We start from the raw sequence: 15,004 nt of genomic DNA, 5'->3' as shown, positions 1-15,004 counted from the left end.
TGGCTGAGTCCTTATTTAACCCTGATGCTGATCCCTTGCATGATGCCAAAAGCTGTAGGTGTCCTAATGCTTGTGAACTTGAGCTAACAAGCTACCATGAAGAGGATCCAACCTCTTGCAGTTCCACACATATTGGAGTTGAAGCCTGGTGCTACTAAAGGAACTGAGTATTTCTAATCAGGCTAATGGTTTATTTTTAGATATTGTTGCATATATTTCTGTTTAGCCTGTACATTTGCTTTCAACTCAGTATCTGAGGAAGTGCAAGCCTGTGTTCCTGGAGTTCTGTTCTAGCAATACTGTGAGACAAGGAGACAACATGTTTAATGATGGGAAAAGTAAAAATATGCCAGCAAAATGCAAGAAAATGGCACTTCTAAGCTAGACAGCTAATAGTCCAGTGTAGGTTTTTCCAAGTAATATAACACTACGTGGAACATCAAATCTAATATTTTCTTACTTTTTCAGACATCCATTTAAAGGTTCAATACTAAAGTCCATTTCTGCAGATCATTACTATTAAAAATTTATATCACAGTTCTTTATGGGATTATAGCTTTTTTCAGATTTTAATTACAATGTGATGATATCATGTAAAGCTGAAAAAATGTCATGTTTACGGAATGAGTTTGTAAATATTTAAAAAAGGAAATTACAGGTTTTAGAGGAAGTTGACTTCAGTTACACAATATTGAACTGTACTGAGACTGAGAATATTAAACTGGGCAAAGAAGGAGAGAACAGCTTGTGAGAAAAGAGCAAGTTGAATGTACAAGTAGTTACAGCCTCAGCAGAGATTGTCTAAAGAAGAGTTTGAGCTTGCTGGGAGTACTGAGTTTCTGATGCAGTAAAGAGAACAGGTAAAGAAGGCTGACACTGACCTACCAGGTGTATGTGGCTGATTTGCTTAACTCACATGTAACATGGAAGGCCCCCCTTTCCCTCCCTGGTGATGCTCCTAAGCTTTCCTGTCAAGAAATCAAACAGTCTCATTCTCTTGAGCCCAACTATCCCCAAGCTCTTCCCATAGCTCTCATTTCTTCAAGATTTGTTCAAAGGAAAAGAGAAATAAAGCACTTGAAATATGTCAAAATAAGGTCAACAGATTGCATGCTGGCTTTATGAAAAACTGTATCTTAACTGTATGTGTCACCCTTCACTTGTAGACAGAGCATTCTAGATGGAACAAGGCTCAAATCTCTAAATCCCCATATATTCTTACTAATTATCCCACCATCCTGAGGTGCTGTGCTGCCTCAGTCTGTCCCTACATGCTGTGCCCAATCTCCATGCAAGGATATGACACAGTCCATTACAAATGGTGTCTCCCCCTATAGCATCACAAGACATCATTCAAAGTGGAGTGATTAAATCCTCTTTGTTTTTTCATCCTTTAACTGAGTGTCAAATGGTCCAGACTACTCGTGAATTATTTTAAAATTATGTATTAATTTATTTCTGCACACTTTCTAATCATCATTTCCATGTCTTCAATACTATATCATAATGAATAATTCCAGTGATAGAGTTTTGCAGCATTTCACATTTAATTGCCAATGCCAGTAATAATACATTCCCTCGGATATTTTTCCCATATGTGCCTACCTAATTTCTATGAAAGTCTGTTTTATTCTCCAAGTAACAGAAATGTCAATGAGACAAGTAGAATTTTAATACCTCTGCTAATAAAACAGTGAAATGAGGGACATCTGGGTTTTAGCCCAGTCCATATAAAAATCCAGAGTGAAAGCAGTGAGTGTGACTGATTACTCTGAGGGTTGTTGGTTCATTTCCCTGTTGTGGAATATAGATGCAGAAGCATTTAGTTGAAAATACAGCACTCACTTGGTGCAGCCATACATTTCCCTGTGTAACTGTATTCTTTTTCTGTAGCATGTCCTGAGAATTGTCATGACTGCTAATTTATGACTAGTCCATGTAATTATTTCTAGGCAGATTTTTCTTTGTGTCATTAAATCTATGCTGGAAACTGAACAACCTTTTTTTTCCCTAATTGAAACTAAGAAGTTTGAGAAAGCTTTGAAAAATATTTTTGAAATAAAGAAATATAGCTTTATCAAAAGGAGATGTCATCAGCCAGAAGGAAAGGAATAAATTAAACCAAAAAAAAAGGGTCACTATTTAGGCCACAATTTTTTTAAAGGTTTTTCATTATCTAGCTAGGTTATTGTAATTAAGAATGATAAATTGTATTGAGAAATGCTGTCCACTTATCCAATCCTAACATAAAGAATCTCAATTCTGTTTCTGAATCTGCCTTTTATAACTCGGGGCATTTCATTAATCCTCTTTGTATGTAACTTCAGTTTGCATAGAATGGGAATAGGATACTTCATTTTAACAAGAGTTGAGACCTCACTCTCTTGGTGAGACAAGGATTTTTACAGCATGTGTGAGCTATTACCACTAAATAGCCTTAGAAACGCTAGTGAAAATGTCAGACAAACTCCATTAGTGAGTCTTCTGTTTCAGATGTTGCTGTCTGGGGAGCATTTAAGAATGTAAGGAAGAAAGAAGCTACTTTATTAGAGAGGACATACCTGCTGTGAAACTGCTGAGCTTTATAGCTCTTAAATATTTCTTATTTGTTTCACAAAAGTCTGAACAGAAAGGAAAACAATTCTTTTGGTGCATTTCTTCCTATTGCCCTGATAGGTTTATTGTGCACATTATGCACTGTAGGTATGTATAGATCAGTAGTGGCTTGGGTCACGTGGTGAAGCATCAGGAGAGCTCCCAGAGCCTGCAGTTTATATTCTGCCCCTCTATGAGGAGGCTCACTTGAGAATATTGTGGAAGAAGCAGATTTATTCCTGAAGGCTTTCTTGAGGGGTTTTTTTTTTGTGTTGTCATTAGCTGTTCTGGGCTTTGAGAACCTAATGAACCTTTTGATCCCAGAGAAAGTGCAGCCTGCAGTCCTGAGTCTTGGATGATACACTGTAGTTTGGAACAATAAAACTCAGTAGAAGTTTTCATATGGAAAATTATAGCAGCCCTACTCCAGATGTTGTGATCCTATTTTATTTCTGCATTAAATATTGCTGACTTAGGTTGGTCTGTCTGAGTAGCTCATTTTCATTATGAGCTCTGTACTCATTAGGGACTGGTGTCCTCATTTAAATATGAGAGGAGAGGAAATAGATGAAATGTGAGAGGTAACATGCTTATAAGAATTGGAGGGGTTTATTATATGGCTCTATCCCCTTCTTCCACCTACATATCCTTTGCAGTTTAGGTGCATCTTCAAGAGAGATATAAACATGACTTGGAAGTTACTTAAAGGATTGCATATGACAGGCTAAAGATGAATACTGTGTTTATATGGTCATCTTTGCCAGAAGAGAGCAATGAGGATGACAGAGAAAAGGAGAAGATTCATGTTGATAAAAGTTACAGAGATGGTGTTGTGGGGAACTGAACAATTTTGATGGGTCTAGACAGTTTAAAACGATTTAGTCTCTCCATTGGTTAGTCCTTAATAGGATATTCCTTAATATATAAATGCTCATATACTGTTTTTTTTTTTTAAATACAAGTACAGAGCAGAAAGAAGTACCATGTTATAGAAGAGAAGGACTGATCCATTTAGGTGTGTTGGAAGTCCTTCAAGATGAGAGTAAAGAGAATCAAATAGGCAATTTTGTAAACAGATACATAGCAAATAAATTTTATGTTCAAAATTAGCATTCTTATTTGGGAAAAAAAACCACAGAGACAGTATCTTTAGAATTATTTCAATGTACTTAAAACAGAAAGGCACAAATATTTATACAGTTCTTAGAAGTTCAAAAGCATGGCCCTGTATTTGCTCTAGTGCAAATACAGACAGAATTTCTTCCTGCATGTTTTTAGTTTTCTGAAGTAGTTTTAATTGAGTAGCAAGTTAACTGAAAAGAAGAAGAAAAAGAGAAGAAAAAAGATCTGCTTGTTTTTATATATCAGTGAAACAAGACTGAGCAGCAAATATTGTCTGTGGAGGTTCATTGGATTAGCTACAGAGGATGGCCACACAGAAGCTGATTTTTATAGCGCTGAACTTACCCTTATACCTCCTTCAGCTGAGACCACAGAACATTTACAGAGCATGCCCTAGGTTCTATGGTAACCCCTGCTCCACTGACTGAAGAAAATACCTATTTTTCCATGTTCATTCAGTTGCTTAGGTTTTGTTTGCTCTGAATCACAAACATAAAACTGCACTGTATTCTAACTACACCAAGTAGATTCATAATCTAGACTGAAAATCACCCTAGATCAAATCAATGAAACTTTTTCTCGTCAAGTCACTACAGGATTGGTTTTTACATTGCATATCTGAATGTTCACTCACAATAAAGCTTGTTTGGGAAGTAAAACTTCATTGGTAATTAGAAGTAGAGTAGTTTGGATAAACAAATTCCTGACAGTCTACCTATACCATTAATGTTCATGGGGTTCATTTTCAAAGACACCTAACAGTAGAAAAAAATTTTATTACAGTTTTTTCCCCATCAGATTACTTCTAAAAGAAGTCTGGATTATTTCAGGCATGGCAGGCAAAGCTTTGGAGCTTCTGGTTATTACTGCTGCAAAGAATATTTAGCCATCACTCTTTATTAGAGCTGAGTTTTCTCTCTCTGAACCATCTCTTGTCCTCTTGACTAGAAAAGTGAGATGAAATTGTTACATTGGGATAATCTTGCTTTCAGGCTGATTCAACTGAATGTAGCAAGACTTGTTTTGATAAACTATGATTCCTCATGTCAAAAAATATGACAAGTAACCCAAACCAGCCCATCTTGAGAGTTCCCTGTACAGCCTATGTCCTAGAAATATTCACCCTTTTTGATAAAAAAAGTAGAGAGTATTCTCAGACTTCATTTCTGCACATGGAAACAAAAGAGTCTAGTACTAAAATACAAAACTGTTCCAGGGAGGATGACTCAAGTAGGGATTGCATGCAATATATATTTCTGATTATATTTTTCCTGATGGCATTTGAGTCCCTCTTCTTCTGTGTCTTCATATACTCTGATTGCCCTGCTTTCTGAGGGACTTTCCCTGCTTTTGGCTAAGCCAGAAATCATAAATAAATCAAGAAAAGGTCTGGACTTAGGATTGGGTTTTTTTTTTTTGGAGGGTGGGTATTTTTTTTGGTTTTTAAAAGCCATTAGAGCTTGATTGATTCCATTTACAGCTTTCCTCTATGAGTGAGCTGCAATCCAGGATTTCTTTGAAGATATTTTTCCTCAATTTTATTCCATTTCTCTCTAAGAAGATGAGGCACTAGTTCAGGCTTATGTGGAGAGGAACCTGAGAGTTCTTCAGCTGGCACTTTTAAATTGAGGTGATTCTGGATTTTCAGAAGAGAAACTGAAGGAAAAAAAAAGGCTAAGACTCCATCCTCTGCATAAGCCAGCTCAAATGATGTTGAGATATGTATTGAGTGAAACATCATGGCAACTGGTGGTAGCAAATATCATGCTGGTTGCTGAACTCTACTTCTTAAAAAAAATGAAAAAAAAAAAGAAAGAGAGCTGCTGAGGGAATAAATCCAAAGCATTATTTTTCTATCAGCTGGTTAGCCTTCAGAGTGAAAGTATTACCAGCTTACTTCTATCTCAGTCAAACTGATTGTTTTTTTTTTTTTTTTTTTAACACAGTCAGTCTCACTGAGAGTTACAGGTGCTACAAACAAAAACTTTTGTAACTAAAAATGTGGGGTGTTTTCCTCTTGCATAAGATATCACTGAGATGTTGGGTTAGTTATTGTCCACAAAACCTGAAAATTGGAAAAAGGGAGCTGTTCTCCAGGGAGAAAACCTGCCAGGTAAATTACAAGGAAAGAACTTTTGTAGTAAATTTATCAATAACAGTTTCTTAGAATTACTTGTTTTAAAAAAAAGTGTCAGGATATATTGTAGCTTCTGATTGATTGTCAGGTTTGTTCTTTAGCCCTAATCTTCTGCAAAAATATCAAAAATATAAACCTTTAATGTTATTTGTTTCTGATATTATTAATTTGTTACTGACATTTAAACTCTTAGCCTGGTGAGGGATGCTTATTGCAAATCACTGTATTGAACAAGGATATTATGCATGATATGGTATTTTTTTTATTACAGCAGCATCTAGAGGCTTCATTTGAAATTATACTTCCTCTGCTAAACACTGTATAAACACACAGTGAGGCAGTACCTGCACTACCTAGCTCTCACACATCCCATGCAAAGAAAACTCCAAACAAACCAAACCACCAACGCCCAAACACTCGTGACATGCTCAGACTAAAACAGATTTTGACAGTGCGTAGAAATAAAATTAAGATCTTGGAGAAAGCCCCATTTTATTTATAAGAAACATGGAGCCTTTCCCTGAGAATCACATTCCCCAGTCAGTCAAAGAACCAATGCCTAAAGCTGGTTCAGCAAAGTTTTCAGGCAGGGTTCCTGACTCCTTTACCACCTTCTGACTGCAAGGGCTTTAAGGTTGCTATCCCATAAAGAAGACTCTTCTCTTAACCTCATGTTGGCAACAGTGTTTTAGTTAACTATTTTTAAGAACATTGATATTAAGACAAAAAACAGCTTAACCCAATTTTAGGATTTCAGTATGAGCTGTTCTGTTGTTGATTGAGATGGCAGACTGACTTTTTAATGGTGACTATCAATGGAACAGATGTAGAAATAACATTTCACTAGAAGTTTTGTCTCTCTTAGAATAATTCATAACAATCATTTTAAGATGTTTAGGAATTGATGTGGAGATTAAGGACAGATGGTTCCAAAAACCTTTCGGAGAGGGGAAACTAAAATTTTTCTTGTGACAAGAGCTATGGAATTCAAGTTTTAAGTGTGACTGGAAGATGACATTGAAGTTGGCCATGAGGTCAAGAGTAGCATAGCTGGGTGCAGTGCACCTGAGCCGTACATACATTTCTTGGTTGGTGCAGGATGTGCCTCAGTTGCTGGCAAAGATGAGACAGCAGAGAGATTTGAAAGAACAAACCTAGCTGAGCAGTGGGAATCACTGAGCTGGTTAGCATTTGGCTAACTGGTGTAGGAACTCTCCAGGAAGGAATCTCAGGCTCTCCTGGAGATTACACAGGCAGCTTCTGCTGTTCTTAAGATGATTTTCCATGAGTCAGTTAAGAACCTGGTAATGTCATGGAGACTTTCCAGGCAGTTCTTGCAGCAGAACTGACCAGGCTGCACCTAACTAAAGCACTTCCAAAGAGTCTATAGAGCCTGTTCCTGCAGGTGCACAAATGGTTGTATAGCGTGGTCTTTTGTACATAAGGTTAAGACATAAGGTGGTATTTTGGGCATAGTTTATGTTAATCAATAGCAATGGATCATGCACATGGCTGGGTGCTCATTTAAAGCTGTGGGCCAGCAGGATTGTAAGATTTCAGCAAAACAAATTTCCCACTGAAGGTGGTCTTGTAATATCTTTGCAATTGAGGCTTTTGTTGCCATGCAGAAAGGCACCATCATCTTTGAGAGATCTGACTCCTAAAGCCAAAACTAACAACTTTGCTTTCTAGAAGTCACTTTTTCTGTCCTATGTCTCTTTCCAACAGATTTAAGGGGAGTTACAACTGGAGTATCTGTTCCAGAACGGAATTTGCAATCACTATCCACAACAGAGACAAAATAAAAAATGTGGAAAGACAGCATGGAAATAAAATGTTAAACAGACCAGATCCTAGGAGAACTAAAATCATCTGGTTTTCTCTAGGTTTCCCAGGAGTAGATCCCAGTTGTAGGTAAAGGGTACAAATAGGTATAAAGTATATTAATTCTACTTGCAAAAATCAGTTAATGGGCTGTCAGAAGTGAAATTTTGTTAGTATAAGACTTGAAAGGCAGTTAAGGATAGAGATACTAGCATTTCCAATTAGTATAGTTACCTGATAAGTGGTTATGATGGCATCACGTGACCAAGCAAGATGCTGTTGGTAATTATTTATATGGAATTTCCTTCTGGTCAGGGTAATGAAAGGAATTACTTCCCAAAAATAAATTTAATTTACACAACCAGAAAGAAAAATAGATACTTATTTTATGTGGTGAGAATCATTGTTCTTCAATCAGCAACTGATCTAATTCTGAAATTAATTTGTATTACCTGGGTTTGGTTTTCCAGTTTTATATTGCCTTGAATTGAAAAACCTGGAATAATGAACATTTAAACAGAAGTAAAAAAGTTGTTCTGTAGGTTAACAAAGACTAGACAGTAATACCAGCCAGTAAATTTTGTGCTGATAATGGATATACCAAATCCTCAGCTACTATCACATCTATGCAAGATTATATCTCTTTTACTGACAGAGGATTTGTCTGAAACTCCTGTAAGATTAATGTCACTAAACACTTCCCTTGTTCACCTTTAGTAACCATTTAACAAACTGATTAGCTAGTGACATTCACATGTTTCTTAGAAAGTAACTCTCTACCAAACTTGCCACAGTCCTGATCATGCATAAATAATACCAATTAAAAGTATTTAGATTAAAGCATGAGTGAAAGAAGCCTTAAAGCAGTTCAGTGATTCACCTTGATAACCTAGCGTTAGTCAGTGTTAATTTTTCACTCAGTTCTTTTTGCACTTAGAAGCAGTGTGGTACTATGTTTACTGGTTCAAAAAAGTGTGCTCCATATGGATGTGTGAAATACCTGATTTCTCCTTTTTTTTTCAATCTGATTTGATCAATTTGGGACAAACAAGACATGATTAAAAATTTAGAGAGCAGCAATTAACTATTAACAAGTCTATGTAAAATGCAGCATAAATAGCAAATTAATGACATAAGCCACAGACTGACAAAGATCTACAATATAATTTCAATTATTAAAAAAAATCACAAAGGAAAAAGCTTACTCTTGAATTATTGGTATAAGTTGGGTGCCGAGATCTTCACAGTGAAACCATTTTTCAAAGAGGACATCAGTTGATTCTCCAACATAGTATCTGATAAAGTAAACACATTAGTAAATCCTTTTATTAAATAACTGATCAGGCAGTTTCAGTCTTTTGAAGAAAATAGCTACTCGATGTTGTGCAAGAGCATCTTATTGTCAAGCCTGGTGTGCTTCGTTCTGAGGAATGGTTATTTGGGAAAGCTTTCTGTTTCCCTGGTTAGGTGACTTGGTGGTGGGGTGCTCAAACTCCTGTGGAGTGCCTTGTAGTTCTGTTGATCAATCACAACTCACCAAATTCCTTCAGCAACCTTTCTGATTTCATCCTGGAAATGATTGCAGCCATAATCTCTTGGGACCAATAATTTTCACCTTGGATGTAGTTACTGCAAAAAAACCTGAACTAAATACCATTTCCAGTAACTGCTTTCATGCAGCTATGACATAAAGACCTATATTTTATAGAGTCAGCTTACATAATGCCCATGCATGGGGTGATGAGAAAACAAGGTGGTTTATGGAGTTGTTAGTGAAAAATAGATGGTTTTCAGCCACACAGATTTGGGAAGTGTTTGAGTCGCCCCTCTGAAGAGGAATTTAGTGCTTCACTTGCGTAAATTTCTTGTCTTAACAAATAAATAAATTTTGGTAAGGTCAACAAGTCAAGGTTGCTGTATGGAATCAATGTAAGGACTGGCAAATACAAAATTTACACTCAGATTTTTAAGACTGCAAAGACTGGCAAGGAATGATGCTCCATTCCTGTCATTCATATTGTCAATGTTTTTAAAAAGATCCCATGTGTCTTTTAGGTTGAAGTTATTGCAATGTGTGTCTGAAGAGGAAAACAAAACTTATGTAATTATCCTGTGCATATCTGTATGTTCATATCCATCCTAGGTATTAATACTGTCCAGAAATTTTCTAAGAGCTCCCTGGCTCCTCATGTTTGCAAAAAGAGGATTCACTGAAGAGAATAACAGTATCTAGACCTCCAATTTAGAAAAAAGCTGTGCTGCCAGCACAAATTCTGAACATAGACAATCTACAGAGAAGGGAGATGCTCAATGTATCTTGTTTGGTACAAATAAAGTATCTGGCAATATGAGTAACATCAAACTTATTTGGTTTTGTACTTATTTGCCATGGAATTAAGATGAGCAAGATCATTTTTCTCACAGCACAAGACACATAATCATTACTTAGGCTGGAACACTGGGGCAGGCTACTTATTCTTCACTTGTGCAGTAATCAGCGTGCTGGGGGCTCTGATTTATGACTATGGTTTGTAGACATGATAAATAATGGAACAGTAACACAGCTCTATTAGACTTTGAGTCAGCATACTTCAAAGTGCATTATGATGTCTTCTTTGCTGCAGGTGGCTGGTATTGAACAAAGTAGGAGAACATTAGGAGTTCTGGTTGTAAATTCCCCATCTCTCCCAGGAGCACACAGAGGGAATGTAGAGTTCAAAAGCATGACAAGATTGCTCACTTCCAAAACTTCAAGTGTCTTTATTCACCACATCAATGTGAACACAAGGGCACTAAAAACCTCTGGTTTATTTTCAGGCATCTGATTAGATACTTTGAATTGAGGATGTGTTAATTTCCACCTGCAAGCCATAAAGTAGCTTTTAGTTCAGCTTCTCCACACGAGCATGCCTATATTGGAGTGCAAATCTTTAGATCAGCCTGGGTCCCTAAAAAGGCATTCAGCATTTCTCTCTCATACCATTCACAGACTTCACATGGTAGGTTGTTTTACTTTAAGTAAAATTTACGTTACTATTTAAGTTCTTTTTTTTACTATTTAGTTCTTTTTATTTTAATAATAAACTTTTTTATCTAAACCACTGGTAATTTTTTTTCTAGCTCAAAGTATCCTTTAAATAATGTAAGTCCAGACAATCTGCAGGTCTGCAATGAAAGGAAAAGAGACAAGTGCATAGGTAAACAATACTTTAAATGAACTGGACTTGTTTTTAGCTTGGAATTTAATTGTGGGCTTTTTTTCTTGAATGGTCCCTTTCTTAGTTTCTTTCTGTAGGCTTTTTTCTTTGAATGAAAAAGTATATCTTTCGAGCTCTGCATACTTGCAATCTTCCTGCTGTGACTCTACTTATGCAACAATCAAAATTGTAGGTGAAAGGATGGGAACAGCACTTTACAGATATCACTGCAGTTTTAAATCTGTAACGATTATATGGACAGTTACAAATTCTCCTTGGTTCATACCAAGACAGCTTTTCTAGATTTTTCTAATGTTATACTGTTGTGACTTTCCCTCTTAGACTTGTGAATTCTGTATGGACACAAGACAAAACAGTCCTGCTCCCTCTAGAATACAAAGCAAACCACTCACTTACATGAAGATGTTTTTCTCAAAAGGCAATAAAACCTAGGCAGAGGTTTGTTCAATGTAGAGGGACTAGTGGTGAGAAAATTGACTTTTGTTTTTAGCTTCCCACACACTTGATAAGAAAGCTGCTCTTCATCTTTTTACTTTCAGTGCTTATGAAGGAATTCATATTCTGCTTGCCAGAACTGATAAAAAATCTTTTTATTTGGGTTGTTAGAGAGCTCTAAGATCTTTTTTTTAAAACTTAAGGCAATAGCAGTATGTAGTACATAAGTAGATTTCTGTAACCACAACATGTATTTCAGAAATTTCAATATGGTCCCTGTTTAACTAAAGCAAATGCTAAATGAGATCTCTGTTTATGCATGTATAGAAAAATATATGTGTGGATAGGATTAGTACAAAATTGCCAGGATGAATCAGATAAATTATCAGGAAATTAAAACACATCATTGTATTGATGTGAGAAATTAGTTTATACTAGGAATTCTAACAGATTAGTCAATAGTTTATACTTCACCTTAGCCCATCCATTTCTGTTTTTAATCTTTCTCTCTCAATCACAAGACCCACAGTGTTTTTGTATCTCTGAGGAGAATGAGGTATCCTGGCAGGTAGCAGGAACATCTGTTAAAAGAAATCAGAAAGCATCAATGTCGGGAAGTCTGTTTTTTGCATTGTCCTTCTGCCCCTCAACCTGCAAAGTCTTCTGCTCCTTTCCCTTCTTCTCTCCTACTTTTTGTTGATGCTGTGTTGCTCCTTTGCAGCTGCACCCCGTGGTACCCACAGCCCTGCAAACACTGTTTCTTGCTTTCTCTGTGAATGGTGACACAGTGACTGCAATCAGCACTGCCTTGATGGCAGGCAAGTTCCCTCCTCCTGGTTTGATCATCATTGCTAGGCACAATTGAAATGAAAATCTAATCAATTGCTCATCTGAAATTTATAAACTTACTGCAATTTCTGAGTAATTGAAATGGAAATAAAAAAAAGCAGATTCTTTCTCTGCTCAATAAAATGTCTAAACTAATCAGCCACATGTATCCTCCCAACACAGTGAGCACCTTTGATTGCATGATGAGGAGTGCTACTCTCTCCAAAAATAAATAACAAATATGAGGGGCTATTTAGTCATGCAAGTGACAAAGTGAATAGGCAACATGTGGATAAGAGAAGTCTATTTCTGAAGCTTGAGAATAAACCCTGCCCTAGCAGCTAGTTGGTAAGCCTGTATTCTTCAGCAGTACAGATGTTTTTGCTAGGGCTGGGCAGTCATTGGAATTTCTCTGTCTACAAAACAGAGCTAGTGAGGGTGCCTCAGCAGTACTAGTGTCAGTCTTTCCACCAAGTATTGTGTGCTCCTTTTCATTAGCACTCCTCTTACATGCTGAGATCTCAGCTGGGTGTGCACCTGAAGTGTAATACCAGAACCTCGTAGTTGGAAAACGTGGCTCTGTTTCGTCACTGAAAAAGTTGCAATGCTTTCAATGGCATTAAGCTATTGGGTTTAACATGCCTTCCATTTTAAAGGCTGTCTCCACTAGACCTAATAATCCTTTCCAAGATTTGAGTGCAGTCCAAGCTTGTGTCAATAACCATGAGTGGCAGTTGTAGTACATCTGAGTGGTAGTAACAGCCAGTGTCTATTCATGCTCTCGGTAAAAGCACTGCAATCTAAGCTTTAGCAAGTGTACTACTATAAGGAAAAACTGGATACATTTTATTTGTAAACTGCTCTTTCAAAGCTGTCCTACCGTGATGGTTGGAATGGCGAGCTGTGAGGACTAAAGAAGGCTGAAAATGCATGAATCATTTCAATTCCTCAGTTTAGGCAGTTTGCTTAATGGTGTGTGTAGGTGGGTGAGCAGTGTGTACCTGGCAAGGTGTAAATAAAAGACTGATCCCGCTGAATTCATGGCAGATCCCATGCAATGCAGGGGAATAAGAACTTCTCTCAGTATGCTCTTGACTATCTGAATAGATACCCCAGATGTTCAGAGGGATTTTTATCTGTTATTGAAACAGTCAAATGTTGAACACAGTTTACTGTAGTTTCCTATTATTTACATAAAATTTTCTATACTCCATTCAAGCTTTTGTGTTTTTTTTTAATAAATGCTGATGCCATCTCTTGCACAGCAGGAATAAATTGGTTTCTAAATAACATATAAAACATTCATTTAACATACTTATGTACAACTATAACAGAAAAACAATCCTGTTTTACCTCCCCTTCTCGGATGACAACATCTTTGTGTTTTCCATTTTCAATTATCTTCAAACACATATCTCCTTGAACCTGGTAAAAAAGCTGAAGAAATAAGAATATAGCATTAAGGCAGCTAGTCCAAAACATTCTGTACTTTATATTCTCTCTACAAAGAATACATGTATAAATACATTCAATTTGCACTTGCAAGTATTTGCAGATTTTTTCTAACAAAAAATGGCTTCTAAAATCTGTTGATTTTAAAAAAGTTACAGAATATGTATTATACCTATTATCTTACTAAGAATTACCAATCTATCCAAGAGGTCTGTAACTGCATATAGAGCTATCCTCTGGACCTGCTGGAATTCCACTGTCCTGGTTTTACCCCTGGAATTACTTTTTGGAGGGCTCAACATTACAGTTCAAACATCCATTAATTACACAATATAGAAAGCTTAATTTCAGATGTAGCAGGGTCTTTAATCAATCAAAGTATATGTCAGTTCTCCAAATAAGCTCCAAATATGCACACACAGGTTTTTTGGTGTACTTTTTCAATTCTTTAATGGCGCTTTCTCATTTGGGAAGAATTGCCCATTTGGAAGCTGTTCTGCTTTACTTTTGTGGATACCTTCAAATCCAGCAACAGCTGCTGCTCTTCTCACTGTGTATGTGTAAAAGGGTTACATTCGAAGTGTGTACAAGGACAGAACCACTGAACCCAAAATTCTGTCTTTGGTGACCTTTCCATGGCTGTTTTCAGACCAAAACCAGCTCTGCTTTGTGGGGGCTCTGAGGTGCTCAGGTCCTCATGTTTCATGGCAGAACTGGGTTATCATCTGTAAGCAGATCTGTATCTTTGACCTGACATAATGGGCACATTCCTCCTCGTTTTTATATAGTGCAGAGCAATAGTATTTCCAGAAGTTACTTCTGCCACGCTTTCCATGTTCTCTTTGCCACATCTAGAAACCAGAGTGCAAATGCAGCTGAAGTAGTCTGAAACATGATTCAAAGTTAGAACTATAATTGAAAAAATCCCTTATTTATAGCAAGTCACTACAATTTCATCAAAATGAAAAATAAATAGGGGAAAGAAGAAACCACTGGAGAATGAAAACCCCCTGAACTGAATGCTTTCCAACATTAGAAAAGCTTAATCAATTTTTTAACCAGTATTATTTCTGAAAGAGTTTTGAAATATTCATACATGCCCCCTGGAATTGAAGAAACACCTCTGTGAACATGAGAAAGAATAAGTATGCTGTCAAGGGAACAAAACAATAGGGAGAACTGAAGATACATTGGAAAAAAGCTCATGCTGAGAGCTTTTACACGAGTGAAAAGTTCACCTTGTGCCAAGGACATCACTACAGATAAATTATAACTCTTGTCCAGAAGGCCACAGAGCCAGGCTACTGATCCTCACTGCAGTCCATTCCCCTGTGTTCCTTTGCTCTGGCTTTCCTAGGTGTTTCCAAAGGGCAGCACCCAATGCTACAGCAGC

At 36.9% G+C, this 15,004-nt stretch overlaps 2 protein-coding genes across 2 annotated transcripts in view; one reads left to right on the top strand and one right to left on the bottom strand.

Moving 5' to 3' along the window:
• Positions 1 to 15,004, bottom strand: part of HAAO (3-hydroxyanthranilate 3,4-dioxygenase) — a 33,569-nt gene that overhangs the window by 7,266 nt on the left and 11,299 nt on the right. Inside the window, exons 3-6 of the mRNA XM_054630115.2 lie at positions 13,513 to 13,596; positions 11,806 to 11,912; positions 8,884 to 8,973; positions 8,131 to 8,174 (exon numbers count right to left, since the gene is read on the bottom strand). Of these exons, the coding sequence (XP_054486090.2) occupies positions 8,131 to 8,174; positions 8,884 to 8,973; positions 11,806 to 11,912; positions 13,513 to 13,596 (325 nt within the window). The remainder of the gene's footprint in view (positions 1 to 8,130; positions 8,175 to 8,883; positions 8,974 to 11,805; positions 11,913 to 13,512; positions 13,597 to 15,004) is intronic.
• Positions 1 to 15,004, top strand: part of MTA3 (metastasis associated 1 family member 3) — a 224,387-nt gene that overhangs the window by 202,141 nt on the left and 7,242 nt on the right. The window lies entirely within an intron of this gene.

Source organism: Agelaius phoeniceus, chromosome 3, assembly GCF_051311805.1.
Source record: "Agelaius phoeniceus isolate bAgePho1 chromosome 3, bAgePho1.hap1, whole genome shotgun sequence".
Taxonomy (NCBI): Eukaryota; Metazoa; Chordata; class Aves; order Passeriformes; family Icteridae; genus Agelaius; species Agelaius phoeniceus.
The sequence above is the reverse complement of the archived record's forward strand: the minus strand, read 5'-3'. Positions and strand labels throughout refer to the sequence as shown.